Source organism: Oncorhynchus tshawytscha, linkage group LG03, assembly GCF_018296145.1.
Source record: "Oncorhynchus tshawytscha isolate Ot180627B linkage group LG03, Otsh_v2.0, whole genome shotgun sequence".
In the NCBI taxonomy this organism is placed as follows: Eukaryota; Metazoa; Chordata; class Actinopteri; order Salmoniformes; family Salmonidae; genus Oncorhynchus; species Oncorhynchus tshawytscha.
This window is the reverse complement of record NC_056431.1, coordinates 77,572,927-77,597,835: the sequence shown is the minus strand read 5'-3', so window position 1 is coordinate 77,597,835 and position 24,909 is coordinate 77,572,927. Positions and strand designations below refer to the sequence as shown.

General features: G+C 47.1%; 1 protein-coding gene across 4 annotated transcripts in view; it reads left to right on the top strand.

The window, feature by feature from the left end:
* LOC112237912 (myc box-dependent-interacting protein 1) overlaps positions 1 to 24,909 on the top strand; it is a 61,380-nt gene that overhangs the window by 9,766 nt on the left and 26,705 nt on the right. For all 4 annotated transcript variants that reach the window (XM_042320027.1, XM_042320028.1, XM_042320029.1 and 1 more), the window contains exons 5-11: positions 6,650 to 6,745; positions 8,427 to 8,540; positions 8,886 to 8,978; positions 9,852 to 9,937; positions 13,728 to 13,803; positions 14,113 to 14,168; positions 17,513 to 17,594. In XM_042320027.1, the coding sequence (XP_042175961.1) occupies positions 6,650 to 6,745; positions 8,427 to 8,540; positions 8,886 to 8,978; positions 9,852 to 9,937; positions 13,728 to 13,803; positions 14,113 to 14,168; positions 17,513 to 17,594 (603 nt within the window). The remainder of the gene's footprint in view (positions 1 to 6,649; positions 6,746 to 8,426; positions 8,541 to 8,885; positions 8,979 to 9,851; positions 9,938 to 13,727; positions 13,804 to 14,112; positions 14,169 to 17,512; positions 17,595 to 24,909) is intronic.

The following is a 24,909-nucleotide window of genomic DNA, read 5'->3' as shown; positions in this document are numbered from 1 at the left end:
AGGTTGTTATTAGAGCATAGAGCTGTACTAGTGTGTTAGGACAGGTTGGTATTAGAGCATAGAACTGTACTAGTGTGTTAGGACAGGTTGGTATTAGAGCATAGAGCTGTACTAGTGTGTTAGGACAGGTTGTTATTAGAGCATAGAGCTGTACTAGTGTGTTAGGACAGGTTGGTATTAGAGCATAGAGCTGTACTAGTGTGTTAGGACAGATTGGTATTAGAGCATAGAGCTGTACTAGTGTGTTAGAACAGGTTGTTATTAGAGCATAGAGCTGTACTAGTGTGTTAGGACAGGTTGTTATTAGAGTATAGAGCTGTACTAGTGTGTTAGGACAGGTTGGTATTAGAGTATAGGGCAGTACTAGTGTGTTAGGACACCCACCATCCTGACCCACCATCCTGATCCACCACCTTGACCCACCACCTCGACCCACCATCCTGATCCACCAGCCTGACCCACCATCCTGACCCACCACCCTGACCCACCTCAATGGTTGAATGAGGCTACCCTCTCCTCTTTCATCAGTTCCCTGTTCATCTCCTCTCTCTCTCTCCTCTCCCTCTACTCTCTCATCATTTCCTTGTTCATCCCCTCTCTCTCCTCTCTCTCCTCTCTCATCAGTTCCCTGTTCATCTCCTCTCTCCTCTCTCATCAGTTCTCTGTTCATCTCCTCTCTCCCTCTCCTCTCTCATCAGTTCCCTGTTCATCTCCTCTCTCCTCTCTCATCAGTTCTCTGTTCATCTCCTCTCTCCCTCTCCTCTCTCATCAGTTCCCTGTTCATCTCCTCTCTCTCCCATTTCTCTCCTGTCTCTCTCCCATCTCTCTCCTCTCTCTCTCATCAGTTCCCTGTTCATCTCCTCTCTCTCTCCTCTCTCTCAATTTTCTCTCCTCTATCTCTCCCCTCTCTCTCCTCTATCTCTCCCCTCTCACTCCTCTCTCTCTCCCCTCTCTCTCCTCTCTCTCTCTCCTCTCTCCTCAGTTCCCTGTTCATCTCCTCTCTCTCCTCTCCCTCTACTCTCTCATCAGTTTCCTGTTCATCTCCTCTCTCTCTCCTCTCTCTCAATTTTCTCTCCTCCCTCTCCTCTCTCATCAGTTCCCTGTTCATTGTGTTCTTCTCAACACCTACCTATACTTTTGCTATGCTCATTATCCGTGCTCGTTCATTCATTAATGCCTTATTTGTGCCTTCATTTGTCTCTTCATTTTCTCCACGTTCTTCTCTCTCTAGTGTAAATAGAGGCTTAGAGAAGTTGGGAAACAACGTTGAGGTAATACATTTGTGTTTTACACACTCGGTGGAGTCACAGACTCAGGACTGTATGTAGTTTCATATTTATTTTTGAGCTGAACGGTGTGTACACATTTGAGGTAGGCTGGACATTCAGCTGTAGGGGAGAGTAGGGTATGTTGAGCCCCTTCTTTACATTCAGCTGTAGGGGAGAGTAGGGTATGTTGAGCCCCTTCTTTACATTCAGCTGTAGGGGAGAGTAGGGTATGTTGAGCCCCTTCTTTACATTCAGCTGTAGGGGAGAGTAGGGTATGTTGAGCCCCTTCTTTACATTCAGCTGTAGGGGAGAGTAGGGTATGTTGAGCCCCTTCTTTACATTCAGCTGTAGGGGAGAGTAGGGTATGTTGAGCCCCTTCTTTACATTCAGCTGTAGGGGAGAGTAGGGTATGTTGAGCCCCTTCTTTACATTCAGCTGTAGGGGAGAGTAGGGTATGTTGAGCCCCTTCTTTACATTCAGCTGTAGGGGAGAGTAGGGTATGTTGAGCCCCTTCTTTACATTCAGCTGTAGGGGAGAGTAGGGTATGTTGAGCCCCTTCTTTACATTCAGCTGTAGGGGAGAGTAGGGTATGTTGAGCCCCTTCTTTACATTCAGCTGTAGGGGAGAGTAGGGTATGTTGAGCCCCTTCTTTACATTCAGCTGTAGGGGAGAGTAGGGTATGTTGAGCCCCTTCTTTACATTCAGCTGTAGGGGAGAGTAGGGTATGTTGAGCCCCTTCTTTACATTCAGCTGTAGGGGAGAGTAGGGTATGTTGAGCCCCTTCTTTACATTCAGCTGTAGGGGAGAGTAGGGTATGTTGAGCCCCTTCTTTACATTCAGCTGTAGGGGAGAGTAGGGTATGTTGAGCCCCTTCTTTACATTCAGCTGTAGGGGAGAGTAGGGTATGTTGAGCCCCTTCTTTACATTCAGCTGTAGGGGAGAGTAGGGTATGTTGAGCCCCTTCTTTACATTCAGCTGTAGGGGAGAGTAGGGTATGTTGAGCCCCTTCTTTACATTCAGCTGTAGAGGAGAGTAGGGTATGTTGAGCCCCTTCTTTACATTCAGCTGTAGGGGAGAGTAGGGTATGTTGAGCCCCTTCTTTACATTCAGCTGTAGGGGAGAGTAGGGTATGTTGAGCCCCTTCTTTACATTCAGCTGTAGGGGAGAGTAGGGTATGTTGAGCCCCTTCTTTACATTCAGCTGTAGAGGAGAGTAGGGTATGTTGAGCCCCTTCTTTACATTCAGCTGTAGGGAGAGTAGGGTATGTTGAGCCCCTTCTTTACATTCAGCTGTAGAGGAGAGTAGGGTATGTTGAGCCCCTTCTTTACATTCAGCTGTAGGGAGAGTAGGGTATGTTGAGCCCCTTCTTTACATTCAGCTGTAGGGGAGAGTAGGGTATGTTGAGCCCCTTCTTTACATTCAGCTGTAGGGAGAGTAGGGTATGTTGAGCCCCTTCTTTACATTCAGCTGTAGAGGAGAGTAGGGTATGTTGAGCCCCTTCTTTACATTCAGCTGTAGGGGAGAGTAGGGTATGTTGAGCCCCTTCTTTACATTCAGCTGTAGAGGAGAGTAGGGTATGTTGAGCCCCTTCTTTACATTCAGCTGTAGGGGAGAGTAGGGTATGTTGAGCCCCTTCTTTACATTCAGCTGTAGAGGAGAGTAGGGTATGTTGAGCCCCTTCTTTACATTCAGCTGTAGGGGAGAGTAGGGTATGTTGAGCCCCTTCTTTACATTCAGCTGTAGGGAGAGTAGGGTATGTTGAGCCCCTTCTTTACATTCAGCTGTAGGGGAGAGTAGGGTATGTTGAGCCCCTTCTTTACATTCAGCTGTAGGGGAGAGTAGGGTATGTTGAGCCCCTTCTTTACATTCAGCTGTAGGGGAGAGTAGGGTATGTTGAGCCCCTTCTTTACATTCAGCTGTAGAGGAGAGTAGGGTATGTTGAGCCCCTTCTTTACATTCAGCTGTAGAGGAGAGTAGGGTATGTTGAGCCCCTTCTTTACATTCAGCTGTAGGGGAGAGTAGGGTATGTTGAGCCCCTTCTTTACATTCAGCTGTAGAGGAGAGTAGGGTATGTTGAGCCCCTTCTTTACATTCAGCTGTAGGGGAGAGTAGGGTATGTTGAGCCCCTTCTTTACATTCAGCTGTAGGGGAGAGTAGGGTATGTTGAGCCCCTTCTTTACATTCAGCTGTAGGGGAGAGTAGGGTATGTTGAGCCCCTTCTTTACATTCAGCTGTAGGGGAGAGTAGGGTATGTTGAGCCCCTTCTTTACATTCAGCTGTAGGGGAGAGTAGGGTATGTTGAGCCCCTTCTTTACATTCAGCTGTAGGGGAGAGTAGGGTATGTTGAGCCCCTTCTTTACATTCAGCTGTAGGGGAGAGTAGGGTATGTTGAGCCCCTTCTTTACATTCAGCTGTAGGGGAGAGTAGGGTATGTTGAGCCCCTTCTTTACATTCAGCTGTAGGGGAGAGTAGGGTATGTTGAGCCCCTTCTTTACATTCAGCTGTAGGGGAGAGTAGGGTATGTTGAGCCCCTTCTTTACATTCAGCTGTAGGGGAGAGTAGGGTATGTTGAGCCCCTTCTTTACATTCAGCTGTAGGGGAGAGTAGGGTATGTTGAGCCCCTTCTTTACATTCAGCTGTAGGGGAGAGTAGGGTATGTTGAGCCCCTTCTTTACATTCAGCTGTAGAGGAGAGTAGGGTATGTTGAGCCCCTTCTTTACATTCAGCTGTAGGGGAGAGTAGGGTATGTTGAGCCCCTTCTTTACATTCAGCTGTAGGGGAGAGTAGGGTATGTTGAGCCCCTTCTTTACATTCAGCTGTAGGGGAGAGTAGGGTATGTTGAGCCCCTTCTTTACATTCAGCTGTAGGGGAGAGTAGGGTATGTTGAGCCCCTTCTTTACATTCAGCTGTAGGGGAGAGTAGGGTATGTTGAGCCCCTTCTTTACATTCAGCTGTAGAGGAGAGTAGGGTATGTTGAGCCCCTTCTTTACATTCAGCTGTAGAGGAGAGTAGGGTATGTTGAGCCCCTTCTTTACATTCAGCTGTAGGGGAGAGTAGGGTATGTTGAGCCCCTTCTTTACATTCAGCTGTAGGGGAGAGTAGGGTATGTTGAGCCCCTTCTTTACATTCAGCTGTAGGGGAGAGTAGGGTATGTTGAGCCCCTTCTTTACATTCAGCTGTAGGGGAGAGTAGGGTATGTTGAGCCCCTTCTTTACATTCAGCTGTAGGGGAGAGTAGGGTATGTTGAGCCCCTTCTTTACATTCAGCTGTAGGGGAGAGTAGGGTATGTTGAGCCCCTTCTTTACATTCAGCTGTAGGGGAGAGTAGGGTATGTTGAGCCCCTTCTTTACATTCAGCTGTAGGGGAGAGTAGGGTATGTTGAGCCCCTTCTTTACATTCAGCTGTAGGGGAGAGTAGGGTATGTTGAGCCCCTTCTTTACATTCAGCTGTAGGGGAGAGTAGGGTATGTTGAGCCTAGGGACAGTAGGGTATGTTGAGCCCCTTCTTTACATTACAAAATGGTCTCTTGACTCAACTTGTCCTGGATACGGGGTATGTTGAGCCTAGGGACAGCAGGGTATGTTGAGCCTAGGGACAGCAGGGTATGTTGAGCCTAGGGACAGCAGGGTATGTTGAGCCTAGGGATAGCAGGGTATGTTGAGCCTAGGGATAGCAGGGTATGTTGAGCCTAGGGATAGCAGGGTATGTTGAGCCTAGGGTAGCAGGGTATGTTGAGCCTAGGGATAGCAGGGTATGTTGAGCCTAGTGATAGCAGGGTATGTTGAGCCTAGGGACAGGGTATGTTGAGCCTAGGGACAGGGTATGTTGAGCCTAGGGACAGGGTATGTTGAGCCTAGGGACAGGGTATATTGAGCCTAAGGACAGGGTATGTTGAGCCTAGGGACAGGGTATGTTGAGCCTAGGGACAGGGTATGTTGAGCCTAGGGACAGGGTATGTTGAGCCTAGGGACAGGGTATGTTGAGCCTAGGGACAGCAGGGTATGTTGAGCCTAGGGACAGGGTATGTTGAGCCTAGGGACAGCAGGGTATGTTGAGCCTAGGGACAGCAGGGTATGTTGAGCCTAGGGACAGGGTATGTTGAGCCTAGGGACAGGGTATGTTGAGCCTAGGGATAGCAGGGTATGTTGAGTCTAGGGATAGCAGGGTATGTTACGCCTAGGGACAGGGTATGTTGAGCCTAGGGACAGGGTATGTTGAGCCTAGGGCAGGGTATGTTGAGCCTAGGGACAGGGTATGTTGAGCCTAGGGACAGGGTATGTTGAGCCTAGGGACAGGGTAAATTGAGCCGCCTTGGGGTGAGATGTTCCACATCTACACATTTCTGTACTGAATTAAATATCACCACACCTTTGAAAAGTGCAGTTTGAGTTTGAGTGCATGACAAATTGCTGAAATACTATTACAGACAAAATATATGGGTTATGGTGTAACCCTTTGACTCAGCTAACCCTTTGACTCAGCTAACTCTTTGACTCAGCTAACCCTTTGGTTCAGCTAACCCTTTGGTTCAGCTAACCCTTTGACTCAACTTACCCTTTGGCTCATCTAACCCTTTGGCTCAGCTAACCCTTTGGCTCAGCTAACCCTTTGGTTCAGCTAAACCTTTGGCTCAGCTAACCCTTTGGCTCAGCTAACCCTTTGACTCAGCTAACCCTTTGACTCAACTAACCCTTTGACTCAGCTTACCCTTTGGCTCAGCTAACCCTTTGGCTCAGCTAACCCTTTGGTTCAGCTAAACCTTTGACTCAGCTAACCCTTTGACTCAGCTAACTCTTTGACTCAGCTAACCCTTTGACTCAGCTAAACCTTTGGCTCAGCTAAACCTTTGGCTCAGCTAACCCTTTGACTCAGCTAACCCTTTGACTCAACTAACCCTTTGACTCAGCTAACTCTTTGACTCAGCTAACTCTTTGACTCAGCTAACCCTTTGACTCAGCTAACCCTTTGACTCAGCTAACCCTTTGACTCAGCTAACCCTTTGACTCAGCTAACCCTTTGACTCAGCTAACTCTTTGACTCAGCTAACTCTGACTCAGCTAACCCTTTGACTCAGCTAACCCTTTGACTCAGCTAACCCTTTGGCTCAGCTAACCCTTTGACGCAGCCAACCCCACTACCATATACTGTTTACGTTGTTGCAAGTGTTGTCATGTGTCTGCTCTATATACAGGTAAATAAATTGTGTGTGTGTGTGTGTGTGTGTGTGTGTGTGTTTGTCTGTGTGTGTTTGTGTGTGTGTGTGTGTCTCTGTGTCTGTGTGTGTGTGGGTGTGTGCTCGTGTGTGTGTGTGTGCTCGTGTGTGTGTGTGTGTGTGCTCGTGCAATTTAATGGTGACTTCCTTGTATCTGATCCGGTTGCAGGACACTGACGTTCTGTGGACAGACTTCCATCAGAAGCTTGTGGATAATGCTTTGATATCCATGGACACATACCTGGGGCAGTTTCCTGATATTAAGGTAGGATCATACCCAGGGCAGTTCCCTGAATACCTGGGGCAGTTCCCTGAATACCTGGGGCAGTTCCCTGATATTAAGGTAGGATCATACCCAGGCCAGTTCCCTGAATACCTGGGGCAGTTCCCTGATTTTAAGGTAGGATCATACCTGTGGCAGTTCCCTGATATTAAGGTAGGATCATACCTGGGGCAGTTCCCTGAATACCTGGGGCAGTTCCCTGATATTAAGGTAGGATCATACCTGGGGCAGTTCCCTGATATTAAGGTAAGATCATACCTGGGGCAGTTCCCTGAATACCTGGGGCTGTTCCCTGATATTAAGGTAGATTCATAACTGGGGCAGTTCCCTGAATACCTGGGGCAGTTCCCTGATATTAAGGTAGGATCATACCTGGGGCAGTTCCCTGATATTAAGGTAGATTCATACCTGGGGCAGTTCCCTGAATACCTGGGGAAGTTCCCTGATATTAAGGTAGGATCATACCTGGGGCAGTTCCCTGATATTAAGGTAGGATCATACCTGGGGCAGTTCCCTGAATACCTGGGGCAGTTCCCTGAATACCTGGGGCAGTTCCCTGATATTAAGGTAGGATCATACCTGGGGCAGTTCCCTGAATACCTGGGGCAGTTCCCTGATATTAAGGTAGATTCATACCTGGGGCAGTTCCCTGAATACCTGGGGCAGTTCCCTGATATTAAGGTAGGATCATACCTGGGGCAGTTCCCTGATATTAAGGTAGGATCATACCTGGGGCAGTTCCCTGAATACCTGGGGCAGTTCCCTGATATTAAGGTAGATTCATACCTGGGGCAGTTCCCTGAATACCTGGGGCAGTTCCCTGATATTAAGGTAGGATCATATCTGGGGCAGTTCGCTGATATTAAGGTAGGATCATACCTGGGGAAGTTCCCTGATATTAAGGTAGGATCATACCTGGGGAAGTTCCCTGAATACCTGGGGCAGTTCCCTGATATTAAGGTAGATTCATACCTGGTGAAGTTCCCTGAATACCTGGGGCAGTTCCCTGACATTAAGGTAGGATCATATCTGGGGCAGTTCCCTGATATTAAGGTAGGATCATACCTGGGGAAGTTCCCTGATATTAAGGTAGGATCATACCTGAGGCAGTTCCCTGATATTAATGTAGGATCATACCTGGGGAAGTTCCCTGAATACCTGGGGCAGTTCCCTGATAATAAGGTAGGATCATACCTGGGGCAGTTCCCTGAATACCTGGGGCAGTTCCTGATATTAAGGTAGGATCATACCTGGGGCAGTTCACTGAATACCTGGGGCAGTTCCCTGATATTAAGGTAGGATCATACCCGGGCCAGTTCCCTGATATTAAGGTAGGATCATACCTGGGGCAGTTCCCTGAATACCTGGGGCAGTTCCCTGATATTAAGGTAGGATCATACCTGGGGCAGTTCCCTGATATTAAGGTAGGATCATACCCGGGCCAGTTCCCTGAATACCTGGGGTAGTTCCCTGATTTTAAGGTAGGATCATACCTGGGGCAATTCCCTGATTTTAAGGTAGGATCGTCATCGTCGTACTCTCTTCCTAATGATTAGCTTTGATTCATACATACTGCCTACCGACCTGTTCTCATCACGTGTGTGTTAGTCTTTCTCGCCCCCCCTCCTTCTCTGGACAATAAAGTCATCTCCTTCTTCTTCAGTCTCGTATTGCAAAGCGTGACAGGAAGCTTGTGGACTACGACAGCGCCAGACACAACCACCTTTCGACCAATAAGGGGAAGAAAGGAAAGGATGGGGGCATCAAGATCACCAAGGTAACAGGACCTCTCCATCAATGGATATGTGGCCCTTTTAATAACATCAATCGTTTGTCTCCGTTTGCCAGTAATTTACTCAGAACTAAATATATCTGTTTAAAATGACTGTCTCTCTCGCTCTCATCTCTCTCTCTCTCTCTCTCTCTCTCTCTCTCTCTCTCCCTCACTCTCTCTTTCTCCCCTTATTATCTCACCATCTCCCTTTCTCTCTCTCAATCTATCTCTCTCTCTCTCTCTCTCTCTCTCTCTCTCTCTCTCTCTCGCTCACTCTTTCTCCTCTCTCTTTCTCCTCTCTGTCTTCCCTCCCTCTTTATATATTATCCTCTCTCTTCCAATCTCCAGCCAGTGTCTCTGTTGGAGAGGGCCACTCCAGTTTGGGCTCAGGGCATCCTGTCAGCCCACAACATTGCTCAGAGTAACCTCTCTAGGAACCAGGTGGGTCCATCACCCTTGTCAATCACCCTGTCGACTAGTGCTTTCATGGGGATTTCAGAATGTAGTCTAGTATATAATCTGCCTGCAATAGTTTTAGACGTTTAGAAAGAGCCTCTATTTTCCACAGCTTCTTTCCCGAACACAAAACCTTTGTCTTCACGCCAGGGAGTTCTGGTTTTCAAAATCAAATGAAAGATTCACTGAAAAACACACAGTGTGAATAAAACGTACAAATTATTGAGCATACAGTAGTTGGCTATTAGTTGGCCAGTCGTTGGTTGTTCACCTTCCTAATATTGAGTTGAACTCCACCTTTTGCCCTCAGAACAGCCTCATTTTGCCAGGGCATGGACTCTACAAGGTGTCGAAAGCGTTCCACAGGGATGCTGGCCCATGTCGACTCCAATGCTTCCCACAGTTGTGTCAAGTTGGCTGGATGTCCTTTGGGTGGTGGACCATTCTTGATACACACAGGAAACTGTTGAGCGTGAAAAACCCAGCAACATTGCAGTTCTTGGCACAAACTGGTGCGCCTGGTAGAGCAGGTGTTCATAATGTTTTGTCCACTCAGTGTGTAGTGTATTGGAACAGGAAGAGCAGGTGTTCATAATGTTTTGTCCACTCAGTGTGTAGTGTATTGGAACAGGAAGAGCAGGTGTTCATAATGTTTTGTCCACTCAGTATGTAGTGTATTGGAACAGGAAGAGCAGGTGTTCATAATGTTTTGTCCACTCAGTGTGTAGTGTATTGGAACAGGAAGAGCAGGTGTTCATAATGTTTTGTCCACTCAGTGTGTAGTGTATTGGAATGGAAAGTGATGAAAATAATTATCAGTGCCTTGTGACAGATATTGTGTGCGTGTGTGTGTGTCAGGCGGAGGATGAGTTGGAGAGAGCTCAGAAGGTGTTTGAGGAGATTAATGAAGATCTTCAGGAGGAACTGCCCTCACTATGGAACAGGTACGTCTGGAATGGAACAGGTACGTCTGGAATTAAACAGGTACGTCTGGAATGGAACAGGTACATCTCACTATGGAACAGGTACATCTGGAATGGAACAGGTACATCTCACTATGGAACAGGTACATCTGGAATGGAACAGATACATCTCACTGTGGAACAGGTACATCTGGAATGGAACAGGTACATCTCACTATGGAACAGGTACATCTGGAATGGAACAGGTACATCTCACTGTGGAACAGGTACATCTCACTGTGGAACAGGTACATCTCACTGTGGAACAGGTACATCTCACTATGGAACAGGTACATCTCACTGTGGAACAGGTACATCTCACTGTGGAACAGGTACATCTCACTGTGGAACAGGTACATCTCACTGTGGAACAGGTACATCTCACTATGGAACAGGTATATCTAGAATGGAACAGGTACATCTCACTATGGAACAGGTACATCTGGAATGGAACAGGTACATCTGGAATGGAACAGGTACATCTGGAATGGAACAGGTACATCTGGAATGGAACAGGTACACCTCACTGTGGAACAGGTACATCTGGAATGCAACAGGTACGTCTGGAATGGAACAGGTACATCTGGAATGGAACAGGTACATCTGGAATGGAACAGGTACATCTGGAATGGAACAGGTACATCTGGAATGGAACAGGTACATCTCACTGTGGAACAGGTACATCTGGAATACAACAGGTACGTCTGGAATGGAACAGGTACATCTGGAATGCAACAGGTACGTCTGGAATGGAACAGGTACATCTCACTATGGAACAGGTACATCTGGAATGGAACAGGTACGTCTGGAATGGAACAGGTACATCTGGAATGGAACAGGTACATCTCACTATGGAACAGGTACATCTGGAATGGAACAGGTACGTCTGGAATGGAACAGGTACATCTCACTATGTAACAGGTACATCTGGAATGGAACAGGTACGTCTGGAATGGAACAGGTACATCTGGAATGGAACAGGTACATCTCACTATGGAACGGGTACATCTGGAATGGAACAGGTACGCCTGGAATGGAACAGGTACATCTGGAATGGAACAGATACATCTCACTGTGGAACAGGTACATCTGGAATGGAACAGGTACATCTCACTATGGAACAGGTACATCTGGAATGGAACAGGTACATCTGGAATGGAACAGGTACGTCTGGAATGGAACAGATACATCTGGAATGGAACAGGTACATCTCACTATGGAACAGGTACATCTGGAATGGAACAGGTACGTCTGGAATGGAACAGGTACATTCACTATGGAACAGGTACATCTCACTATGGAACAGGTACATCTGGAATGGAACAGGTATGTCTGGAATGGAACAGGTACACCTGGAATGCAACAGGTACGTCTGGAATGGAACAGGTACATCTGGAATGGAACAGGTACATCTGGAATGGAACAGGTACATCTGGAATGGAACAGGTACATCTGGAATGCAACAGGTACGTCTGGAATGGAACAGGTACATCTGGAATGGAACAGGTACATTCACTATGGAACAGGTACATCTCACTATGGAACAGGTACATCTGGAATGGAACAGGTACGTCTGGAATGGAACAGGTACACCTGGAATGGAACAGGTACATCTGGAATGGAACAGGTACATCTGGAATGGAACAGGTACGTCTGGAATGGAACAGGTACATCTGGAATGGAACAGGTACATCTCACTATGGAACAGGTACATATGGAATGGAACGGGTACATCTCACTATGGAACAGGTACATCTGGAATGGAACGGGTACGTCTGGAATGGAACAGGTACATCTGGAATGGAACAGGTACATCTCACTATGGAACAGGTACATCTGGAATGGAACAGGTACGTCTGGAATGGAACAGGTACATCTGGAATGGAACAGGTACATCTCACTATGGAACAGGTACATCTGGAATGGAACAGGTACGTCTGGAATGGAACAGGTACATCTGGAATGGAACAGGTACATCTCACTATGGAACAGGTACATCTGGAATGGAACAGGTACGTCTGGAATGGAACAGGTACATCTCACTATGGAACAGGTACATCTGGAATGGAACAGGTACGTCTGGAATGGAACAGGTACATCTGGAATGGAACAGGTACATCTCACTATGGAACAGGTACATCTGGAATGGAACAGGTACGTCTGGAATGGAACAGGTACGCCTGGAATGGAACAGGTACATTCACTATGGAACAGGTACATCTCACTATGGAACAGGTACATCTGGAATGGAACAGGTACGTCTGAAATGGAACAGGTACATCTGGAATGGAACAGGTACATCTCACTATGGAACAGTTACATCTGGAATGGAACAGGTACGTCTGGAATGGAACAGGTACATCTCACTATGGAACAGGTACATCTGGAATGGAACAGGTACGTCTGGAATGGAACAGGTACATCTGGAATGGAACAGGTACATCTCACTATGGAACAGGTACATCTGGAATGGAACAGGTACGTCTGGAATGGAACAGGTACATCTCACTATGGAACAGGTACATCTGGAATGGAACAGGTACGTCTGGAATGGAACAGGTACATCTGGAATGGAACAGGTACATCTCACTATGGAACAGGTACATCTGGAATGGAACAGGTACGTCTGGAATGGAACAGGTATGTCTGGAATGGAACAGGTACATTCACTATGGAACAGGTACATCTCACTATGGAACAGGTACATCTGGAATGGAACAGGTACGTCTGGAATGGAACAGGTACATCTCACTATGGAACAGGTACATCTGGAATGGAACAGGTACATCTGGAATGGAACAGGTACATCTGGAATGGAACAGGTACATCTCAATATGGAACAGGTACATCTGGAATGGAACGGGTACATCTGGAATGGAACATGTACATCTGGAATGGAACAGGTACATCTGGAATGGAACAGGTACATCTGGAATGCAACAGGTACATCTGGAATGGAACAGGTACATCTCACTATGGAACAGGTACCTCTGGAATGGAACAGGTACATCTGGAATGGAACAGGTACATCTCAATATGGAAAAGGTACATCTGGAATGGAACAGGTACATCTCAATATGGAACAGGTACATCTGGAATGGAACAGGTACATCTGGAATGGAACAGGTACATCTGGAATGCAACAGGTACATCTGGAATGGAACAGGTACATCTGGAATGGAACAGGTACATCTGGAATGGAACAGGTACATCTGGAATGGAACAGGTACCTCTGGAATGGAACAGGTACATCTCACTATGGAACAGGTACATCTGGAATGCAACAGGTACATCTGGAATGCAACAGGTACATCTCACTATGGAACAGGTACATCTGGAATGGAATAGGTACATCTGGAATGGAACAGGTACATCTGGAATGGAACAGGTACATCTCACTATGGAACAGGTACATCTGGAATGGAACAGGTACATCTGGAATGGAACAGGTACATCTCACTACGGAACAGGTACATCTCACTATGGAACAGGTACATCTGGAATGGAACAGGTACATCTGGAATGGAACAGGTACATCTGGAATGGAACAGGTACATCTCACTATGGAACAGGTACATCTGGAATGCAACAGGTACATCTGGAATGAAAGAAAAAATTAAATATATGTATTTGTCCCGTTCGATATTATAGACAATACTAGCTGTACACTAAGACATGTCATTTCAATAAGGTTTATAAGAAATATTTGTAAAATCTCTCTCCCCCTTTCATCTCTTTTCTCCATCTCCATACCCTCTCTCTGTCTCCATAGTCGTGTTGGCTTCTACGTTAGCACCTTCCAGAGTATGGCTGGCTTCGAGGAGAAGTTCCACAAGGAGATGGGGAAGGTGAGTCTGTTTTGTCCACTCACTGTTTTGTCCACCTGTTCCAAGTTAGTGGTGATTTTCCATGCTTATCCTCTGAATGATGACTTACATGTTGGTGTAACCGAGAAGTCCATTGATATCGAAGATTTGATACCCCACCTCTCTCTCTGTCTCTCTCTTCTCTCTCTCTCTCTCTCTCTGTCTTTCTCTGTCTTTCTCTCTGTCTCTCTCTTTCTCTTTCTCTCTCTCTCTCTCTCTCTCTCTCTCTCTCTCTCTCTCTCTCTCTCTCTCTCTCTCTCTCCCTCTCTCTGTTATACACACCTTGTGCAGCTGGACCAGAATCTGTACGATGTTCTTGTCAAACTGGAGAGGCAGGACATGTGTGGGTGAGTTTGTGTTATTGTATTTATACTGCTAATAAATATGATATGTTTCCTCTTGTAATTTAATTCTAATCAGATAATTGTTTTGTGTTTTATTTTTAAAGTAAGACCTTGAAAAACAAATTCCTGACTAGTGATAACAGATGGAAGACACATTCCTGATAATGGCTTGTTTGTAAGAATAAAACTTTTAAAACTTTTACTATTTCTTGTGATGGAACTTAAATAATAGTTATTTATTGTGTGTGTGTGCGTGTGTGTGTGTGCGTGTGTGTGTGTGTGCGTGTGTGTGTGTGTGCGTGCGTGTGTGTGTGTGTGTGTGTGTGTGCGCGTGTGTGTGCGTGCGCATGTGCGTGCGTGTGCGTGCGCGTGTGTGTGCGTGTGTGTCTTCTGAAAGTAACCAAACCTCTTGACCTATTCCACATGTTGTTGTGTCTCTAGAGACGAGCAGGTAGAGCTCCTAGAGCAGGAGTGTCTCTAGAGACAGCAGGTAGAGCTCCTAGAGCAGGAGCGGTAGAGATACTCTGAATGATCGGCTATGAAAAGCCAAACTGACATTTATTCCTGATGTGCTGACCTGTTGCACCCTCGACAACTTCTGTGATTATTATTATTTGACCCTGCTCGTCATTTATGAACATTTGAACATCTTGGCCATGTTCTGTTATAATCTCCACCCGGCACAGCCAGAAGAGGACTGGCCACCCCTCATAGTCTGGTTCTTCTCTAGGTTTCTTCCTCGGTTTTGGCCATTCTAGGGAGTTTTTCCTAGCCACCATGCTTCTACACCTGAATCAGAATGTAGTGCAAGGAGTCCTAGTTCAACAATAAATCGTTTTGTTTCATAATGTTCAATTCTAGTGTCCAAGTAGCAGCATTTGCTACCACTTTCAGCTCAAATGCCCAAAAAATTACTTCTGGTCCAGGATAACTTTGCATCAAAACTTCCAAATTACATATTACAGGTCGACGAAACTGGTCAAACTAAGTGCAGAATCAATCTTCAGGATGTTATAATCTTATAGATCGAATAGCATTCCAACCGGACCATTCATTTTCATCTGGGGCTGATTGGAACAGCCGAAGTACTCAAACGCAAACGCGCCTCAAGCACATGGAAATCTTTTGCGACACTTACTACTTTCCTTCCCATTAGGTCAAAGTTCACAGCAAATGCTCCATTACACTTTCTACTGAATGAGGACATCTTGTGGAAGACGTAGGAAGTGTTTCCAGATCCATAACTTGTTGGGAAGGGAGGGGGCGATGACGTCAAAGTTGCCCCAACTTTCAGTATTTCAAAACTAGTTTGGAAGATTGCCTGCCCTGTGAGTTCTGTTATACTCACAGACATAATTCAAACGGTTTTAGAAACTTCAGAGTGTTTTCTATCCAATATTAATAATAATATGCATATATTAGCAATTTAGGACAGATTTTGATGCAGTTCACTATGGGCACGCAATTCATCCAAAGGGGAAATACTGCCCCCTATCTCTAACAGGTTCGTATATAGTTTGATAACTGCTGAACACTGTAAATATGTTATCTCACAAATGTATCAGTTTGGCATACATTTTTGTATGGATGTGGCTGTAAATACTACATCAGAATGTTCCCTGGGGTAGAATGTTCCCTGGGGTAGAATGTTCCCTGGGGTAGAATGTCCCCTGGGGTAGAATGTCACCTGGGGCAGAATGTTCCTGGGGCAGAATGTCACCTGGGGTAGAATGTCACCTGGGGTAGATTGTCCCCTGGGGTAGAATGTTCCCTGGGGTAGAATGTCCCCTGGGGCAGAATGTCCCTTGGGGCAGAATGTCACCTGGGGTAGAATGTCCCTTGGGGCAGAATGTCCCCTGGGGTAGAATGTTCCCTGGGGTAGAATGTCCCCTGGGGTAGAATGTTCCCTGGGGTAGAATGTCCCCTGGGGCAGAATGTCCCTTGGGGTAGAATGTCACCTGGGGTAGAATGCCACCTGGGGCAGAATGTCACCTGGGGCTGAATGTCCCCTGGGGCTGAATGTCCCCTGGGGTAGAATGTCACCTGGGGTAGAATGTCCCCTGGGGCAGAATGTCACCTGGGGCTGAATGTCCCCTGGGGTAGAATGTCACCTGGGGCTGAATGTCCCCTGGGGTAGAATGTCACCTGGGGTAGAATGTCCCCTGGGGCAGAATGTCTCCTGGGGCTGAATGTCCCCTGGGGTAGAATGTCACCTGGGGTAGAATGTTCCCTGGGGTAGAATGTCACCTGGGGTAGAATGTCACCTGGGGCAGAATGTCACCTGGGGCTGAATGCCACCTGGGGTAGAATGTCACCTGGGGCTGAATGCCACCTGGGGTAGAATGTCACCTGGGGTAGAATGTCCCCTGGGGCAGAATATCACCTGGGGCAGAATATTCCCTGGGGCAGAATGTTCCCTGGGGCAGAATGATCCCTGGGGCAGAATGTCACCTGGGGCAGAATGATCCCTGGGGCAGAATGTCACCTGGGGCAGAATGTCACCTGGGGCAGAATGTTCCCTGGGGCAGAATGTCACCTGGGGCAGAATGTCACCTGGGGCAGAATATTCCCTGGGGCAGAATGTTCCCTGTGGCAGAATGATCCCTGGGGCAGAATGATCCCTGGGGCAGAATGTCACCTGGGGCAGAATGTCACCTGGGGTAGAATGTCACCTGGGGCAGAATATTCCCTGGGGCAGAATGTTCCCTGGGGCAGAATGATCCCTGGGGCAGAATGTTCCCTGGGGCAGAATGATCCCTGGGGCAGAATGTCACCTGGGGCAGAATGATCCCTGGGGCAGAATGTCACCTGGGGCAGAATGTTCCCTGGGGCAGAAGGATCCCTGGGGCAGAATGTTCCCTGGGGCAGAATGTCGCCTGGGGCAGAATGTTCCCTGGGGCAGATGGATCCCTGGGGCAGAATGTCACCTGGGGCAGAAATGGAACACAACACAGTGCTATGTTTTTTGTTGTTGTATTGTAAAACAGTTGCGAACTGTTGACTTCTGATGATCTGTCCTACATATATACTATATGAAGATATTTCTCAACATGCTCACAACTTGCCATTGGATACAAATTATAAAAATGTCAAATTATAAAACTTCCCCTCTCTCTCTCTCTCTCTCTCTCTCTGTCTCTCTCTCTCTCTCTCCTACCTCTCTCTCTCTCTGTCTCTCTCTCTGTCTCTCTCTCTCTCTCTCTCTCTCTCTCTCTCTCTGTCTCTCTCTCTCTCTGTCTCTCTCTCTCTCTCTTCCTACCTCTCTCTCTCTCTGTCTCTCTCTCTCTCTCTCTGTCTGCTCTCTCTCTCTCTCTCTCTCTCTCTCTTTCCTTCTCCTCTGTCTCTAGTGAGCTCCCCAGAGGAGTAAGTCCAGCCAATCACACTCTGAGTCCAGGCGTACCGCCTCCCATCCCTAAGTCCCCCTCCAAGGTATTGTAGCACACAAATATACACACACACACACGCACACACACACACACACACACAACCACACATACAAAACACACACACACAGACAAACACACACATGGCCCTCTGGAAATTGTTGCTGCAAGTCTTTGGGAAAGTTTTTCAAGGCAGGCACAGGTAGACGTTCACGCGGGCCCGGATACAAAAACACACACATGCACCTTTTTATAGTTTAGAGAGAACAACAGACAACAGATCAGGGGCGGACTGGGAAAATTATTCGGCCCTGACATTTTTTACACACCAGCCCACATCATTGGGCACGCTGCCAACTCACCTCCGTTCTCTGCTGTCACTCTGTGCTTCTTCTTGTTCTCTGTCTGTCAGCCTGCCTGTCCGCTTAATGTAAACTACTGTTCTCTGTCTGTCTGCCTGCCTGTCCGCTTAATGTAAACTACTGTTCTCTGTCTGCCTGTCTGTCTGCCTGCTTAATGTAAACTACTGTTCTCTGTCTGTCTGCCTGCCTGTCCGCTTAATGTAAACTACTGTTCTCTGTCTGCCTGTCTGTCTGCCTGCTTAATGTAAACTAGTGTTCTCTGTCTGTCTGTCTGCCTGTCCGCTTAATGTAAACTAGTGTTCTCTGTCTGTCTGCCTGCCTGTCCGCTTAATGTAAACTACTGTTCTCTGTCTGCCTGTCTGTCTGCCTGCTTAATGTAAACTAGTGTTCTCTGTCTGTCTGCCTGCCTGTCCGCTTAATGTAAACTAGTGTTCTCTGTCTGTCTGCCTGCCTGTCCGCTTAATGTAAACTACTGTTCTCTGTCTGTCTGTCTGCCTGTCCGCTTAATGTAAACTAGTGTTCTCTGTCTGTCTGCCTGCCTGTCCGCTTAATGTAAACTAGTGTTCTCTGTCTGTCTGCCTGCCTGTCCGCTTAATGTAAACTAGTGTTCTCTGTCTGTCTGCCTGCCTGTCCGCTTAATGTAAACTACTGTTCTCTGTCTGCCTGTCTGTCTGCCTGCTTAATGTAAACTAGTGTTCTCTGTCTGTCTGCCTGCCTGTCCGCTTAATGTAAACTACTGTTCTCTGTCTGCCTGTCTGTCTGCCTGCTTAATGTAAACTAGTGTTCTCTGTCTGTCTGCCTGCCTGTCCGCTTAATGTAAACTAGTGTTCTCTGTCTGTCTGCCTGCCTGTCTGCTTAATGTAAACTAGTGTTCTCTGTCTGTCTGCCTGTCTGCTTAATGTAAACTACTGTTCTCTGTCTGTCTGTCCGCCTGTCTGCTTAATGTAAACTACTGTTCTCTGTCTGCCTGTCTGTCTGCCAGCTTAATGTAAACTACTGTTCTCTGTCTGCCTGCCTGTCTGCTTAATGTAAACTACTGTTCTCTGTCTGTCTGCCTGCCTGTCCGCTTAATGTAAACTACTGTTCTCTGTCTGTCTGCCTGCCTGTCCTGTCTGCTTAATGTAAACTACTGTTCTCTGTCTGCCTGTCTGCCTGTCTGCCTGTCTGCTTAATGTAAACTACTGTTCTCTGTCTGCCTGTCTGCTGTCTGCTTAATGTAAACTACTGTTCTCTGTCTGTCTGCCTGCCTGTCCGCTTAATGTAAACTAGTGTTCTCTGTCTGTCTGCCTGCCTGTCCGCTTAATGTAAACTACTGTTCTCTGTCTGTCTGCCTGCCTGTCCGCTTAATGTAAACTAGTGTTCTCTGTCTGTCTGCCTGCCTGTCCACTTAATGTAAACTACTGTTCTCTGTCTGTCTGCCTGCCTGTCCGCTTAATGTAAACTACTGTTCTCTGTCTGTCTGCCTGCCTGTCCGCTTAATGTAAACTAGTGTTCTCTGTCTGCCTCTGCCTGTCCACTTAATGTAAACTACTGTTCTCTGTCTGTCTGCCTGCCTGTCCGCTTAATGTAAACTACTGTTCTCTGTCTGCCTGTCTGTCTGCCTGCTTAATGTAAACTACTGTTCTCTGTCTGCCTGTCTGTCTGCCTGCTTAATGTAAACTACTGTTCTCTGTCTGTCTGTCTGTCTGCTTAATGTAAACTACTGTTCTCTGTCTGTCTGCTTAATGTAAACTACTGTTCTCTGTCTGCCTGTCTGTCTGCCTGCTTAATGTAAACTACTGTTCTCTGTCTGCCTGTCTGCTTAATGTAAACTACTGTTCTCTGTCTGTCTGTCCGCCTGTCTGCTTAATGTAAACTACTGTTCTCTGTCTGTCTGTCTGCCTGTCCGCTTAATGTAAACTACTGTTCTCTGTCTGCCTGTCTGCCTGTCTGCTTAATGTAAACTACTGTTCTCTGTCTGCCTGTCTGCTTAATGTAAACTACTGTTCTCTGTCTGTCTGTCCACTTAATGTAAACTACTGTTCTCTGTCTGTCTGCTTAATGTAAACTACTGTTCTCTGTCTGTCTGCTTAATGTAAACTACTGTTCTCTGTCTGTCTGTCCACTTAATGTAAACTACTGTTCTCTGTCTGTCTGTCTGCTTAATGTAAACTACTGTTCTCTGTCTGTCTGCTTAATGTAAACTACTGTTCTCTGTCTGTCTGCTTAATGTAAACTACTGTTCTCTGTCTGTCTGCTTAATGTAAACTACTGTTCTCTGTCTGTCTGTCTGCTTAATGTAAACTACTGTTCTCTGTCTGTCTGCTTAATGTAAACTACTGTTCTCTGTCTGTCTGCTTAATGTAAACTACTGTTCTCTGTCTGTCTGCTTAATGTAAACTACTGTTCTCTGTCTGCCTGTCTGCTTAATGTAAACTACTGTTCTCTGTCTGCCTGCCTGTCTGCTTAATGTAAACTACTGTTCTCTGTCTGTCTGCCTGCTTAATGTAAACTACTGTTCTCTGTCTGTCTGCCTGCTTAATGTAAACTACTGTTCTCTCTCTGTCTGTCTGTCTGTCTGTCTGTCTGTCTGCCTGCTTAATGTAAACTACTGTTCTCTGTCTGCCTGTCTGCTTAATGTAAACTACTGTTCTCTGTCTGTCTGCTTAATGTAAACTACTGTTCTCTGTCTGTCTGCTTAATGTAAACTACTGTTCTCTGTCTGTCTGTCTGCTTAATGTAAACTACTGTTCTCTGTCTGTCTGCTTAATGTAAACTACTGTTCTCTGTCTGCCTGTCTGCTTAATGTAAACTACTGTTCTCTGTCTGCCTGTCTGCTTACAGTCTCCGCACTACAGTGTCCCCACCCCTACAGTGTCCCCACCCCTACCTGTCCCCTACAGTCTCCGCACCCCTACAGTGTCCCCACCCCTACAGTGTCCCCACCCCTACAGTGTCCCCACACCTACAGTGTCCCCACCCCTACAGTGTCCCCACCCCTACAGTGTCCCCACACCTACAGTGTCCCCACCCCTACAGTGTCCCCACCCCTACAGTGTCCCCACCCCTACAGTGTCCCCACACCTACAGTGTCCCCACCCCTACAGTGTCCCCACCCCTACAGTGTCCCCACCCCTACAGTGTCCCCACCCCTACAGTGTCCCCACCCCTACAGTGTCCCCACCCCTACAGTGTCCCCACCCCTACAGTGTCCCCACCCCTACAGTGTCCCCACCCCTACAGTGTCCTCACCCCTACAGTGTCCCCACCCCTACAGTGTCCTCACCCCTACAGTGTCCCCACCCCTACAGTGTCCCCACCCCTACAGTGTCCCCACCCCTACAGTGTCCCCACCCCTACAGTGTCCCCACCCCTACAGTGTCCCCACCCCTACAGTGTCCCCACCCCTACAGTGTCCCCACCCCTACAGTGTCCCCACCCCTAGTGTCCCCACCCCAGTCTCCGCACAGTGTCCCCACCCCTACAGTGTCCCCACCCCTACAGTGTCCCCACACCTACAGTGTCCCCACCCCTACAGTGTCCCCACCCCTACAGTGTCCCTACCCCTACAGTGTCCCCACCCCTACAGTGTCCTCACCCCTACAGTGTCCCCACCCCTACAGTGTCCCCACACAGTGTCCCCACCCCTACAGTGCATGGGAACCTTCTCTATCACAATCAACTTGAGTGTTGTAATGTCGTGATTTAATTATGAGGAAGTGCTTGTCAACAGGACACTGTTGATCATTTCAAAGAATGGATGACTTTATGTTCGGTGATGCGGACCTTGAGTAGTCACTTAGTTTTCCCCCCGCATTGCTGAGCCCGCACTTTAGTGAATAAACATGTGATGAAACACAGGTGGTTTATGCTGCGGATATTGAGGGTTTTCTACATTTTTTTCAGGTGATGGAATATTTCTGTGTCATTTAGGTGTTTAAGACAATTGATGCGCCAGTGGGTTTTGTTTTGTAAATGTTTAAAAACAAAACAACTGAAATATCACATTTACATATTTACTAGACCCTTTACTCAGTACTTTGTTGAAACGCCTTTGGCAGTGATTACAGCCTCCAGTCTTCTTGGGTATTTTTTTATATTTTTTATTTCGCCTTTATTTAACCAGGTAGGCCAGTTGAGAACAAGTTCTCATTTACAACTGCGACCTGGCCAAGATAAAGCAAAGCAGTGTGACACAAACAACAACACAGAGTTACACATGGAATAAACAACCGTACAGTCAATAACACAATAGAAAAAATATATATACAGTGTGTGCAAATGTAGTAAGATTAGGGAGGCAATAAATAGGCCATGGTGGCAAAGTAATTACAATTTAGCATTAATACTGGAGTAATAGATGTGCAGAAGATGAATGTGCAAGTAGAGATACTGGGGTGCAAAAGAGCAAAATAAATAACAAAATGGGGATGAGGTAGTTGGGTGGGCTATTTACAGATGGGCTGTGTACAGGTGCAGTGATCGGTAAGCTGCTCTGACAGCTGGTGCTTAAAGTTAGTGAGGGAGATATACGTCTCCAGCTTCAGTAATTTTTGCATTTCGTTCCAGTCATTGGCAGCAGAGAACTGTAAGGAAAGGTGGCCAAATGAGGAGTTGGCTTGGGGATGACCAGTGAAATATACCTGCTGGAGCACGTGGTACGGGTGGGTGTTGATATTGTGACCAGTGAGCTTAGATAAGGCAGGGCTTTACCTAGCAAAGACTTATACATGACCTGGAGCCAGTGGGTTTGGCGACTAAAATGAAGCAAGGGCCAGCCAACAAGAGCGTACAGGTCACAGTGGTGGGTAGTATATCGGGCTTTGGTAACAAAACGGATGGCCCTGTGATAGACTACATCCAGTTTGCTGAGTAGAGTGTTGGAGGCTATTTTGTAAATGACATCGCCGAAGTCAGGGATCGGTAGGATAGTCAGTTTTACGAGGGTATGTTTAGCAGCATGAGTGAAGGAGGCTTTGTTTGCGAAATTGGAAGCCGATTCTAGATTTAATTTTGGATTGGAGATGCTTAATGTGAGTCTGGAAGGAGAGTTTACAGTCTAACCAGACACCTAGGGTTTTGTAGTTGTCCACATAGTCTAAGTCAGAACCGTAGAGAGTAGTGATGCTGGTCGGGAGGGCGGGTACGGGCAGTGATCGGTTGAAAAGCATGCATTTAGTTTTACTAGATTTTAAGAGCGGTCGGAGGCCACGGAAAAGAGTGTTGTATGGCATTGAAGCTTGTCTGGAGGTTTGTTAACACAGTGTCCAAAGAAGGGCCAGATATATACAGAATGGTGTCGTCTGCGTAGAGGTGTATCAGAGAATCACCAGCAGCAAGAGCGACATCATTGATATATACAGAGAAAATAGTCGGCCCGAGAATTAAACCCTGTGGCACCCCCATAGAGACTGCCAGAGTTCCGGACAACAGGCCCTCCGATTTGACACACTGAACTCTATCTGAGAAGTAGTTGGTGAACCATGCGAGGCAGTCATTTGAGAAACCAAGGCTGTTGAGTCTGCCGATAAGAATGCGGTGATTGACAGAGTCGAAAGCCTTGGCCAGGTCGATGAAGATGGCTGCACAGTACTGTCTTTTTTTGATGGCAGTTATGATATCGTTTAGGACCTTGAGCGTGGCTGAGGTGCACCATGACCAGCTCGGAAACCAGATTGAATAGCGGAAAAGGTACAGGGGATTCGAAATGGTTGGGGATCTATTTGTTAACTTGGCTTTCGAAGACTTTAGAAAGGCATGGTAGGATGGATATAGGTCTGTAGCAGTTTGGGTCTAGAGTGTCTCCCCCTTTGAAGAGGGGGATGACCGCAGCAGCTTTCCAATCTTTAGGGATCTCAGGCGATACGAAAGGGAAGTTGAACAGGCTAGTTATGGGGGTTGCAACAATTGCTGTGGATCATTTCAGAAAGAGAGGGTCCATATTGTCTAGCCCAGTTGATTTGTAGGGATCCAGATTTTGCAGCTCTTTCAGAACATCAGCTGTGTGGATTTGTGTGAAGGAGAAGCGGGGCGGGCTTGGGCAAGTTGCTGCGGGGGGTGCAGAGCTGTTGGCCGGGGTAGAGGTAGCCAGGTGGAAAGCATGGCCAGCCGTAGAAAAAATGCTTATTGAAATTCTCGATTATTGTGGATTTATCGGTGGTGACAGTGTTTTCTAGCCTCAGTGCAGTGGGCAGCTGGGAGGAGGTGCTCTTATTCTCCATGGCCTTTACAGTGTCCCAAAACTTTAGGGAATTTGTGCTACAGGATGTGTGGGGGTGGGACAAAAGAGCTATCTAAGGCATGTTGAGCGGGACTTGGGGCTCTACAGTGAAACAAAGCAATAAGGACTATAAGAGCCGAGACAGCAGTATACAAGGCATATTGACATTAGAGAGAGGCATATTGACATTAGAGAGAGGCATAAAGCAGTCACAGGTGTTGATCGGGAGAGCTAAGACAATAACGGGTAAATGGCGATGAATGGGCAGAAAGGGTCAGTTAGGTACATACAAGAACTGAGTTCGAGGCCGACAGATAAACAAAATGAGGTACCGTGTTATTGAAACAGTCCAGGGAGCATCAGATGTGTAGCCGAGTGATCATAGAGTCCAATGAGCAGCAAAAGGTGAGTCAGGGAGCCGTTCAGTAGTCAGTGCTATGCTAGGTGAGTGGGAGACACGGCGCTTAGAAAGCTAACAGGCCGGGGCAAGACGCGTCTTCGGCGACATCGCAACGGAAAAGCCCGTTGAGACCACATCGGGCGACCACGTCGGCAGACCAATCGTGATGGATCGGCAGGGCTCCGCGTCGACAAAGGGTCCATGCCAATTGGCAAAATAGGTATTGTAGCCCTAGAATTAGCTGGTATATGGGCCTAGATCATGGCTAGCTCAAGGCTAACTGGTGCTTGCTTTGGGACAGAGGCATTAGCTAACAGTAGCCACTCGGTATCAGCTAGCTAGATACGATGATCTGGTGTAATGATCCAGAGCGGCAAGAGTCCGGGGATGTGGTAGAGAG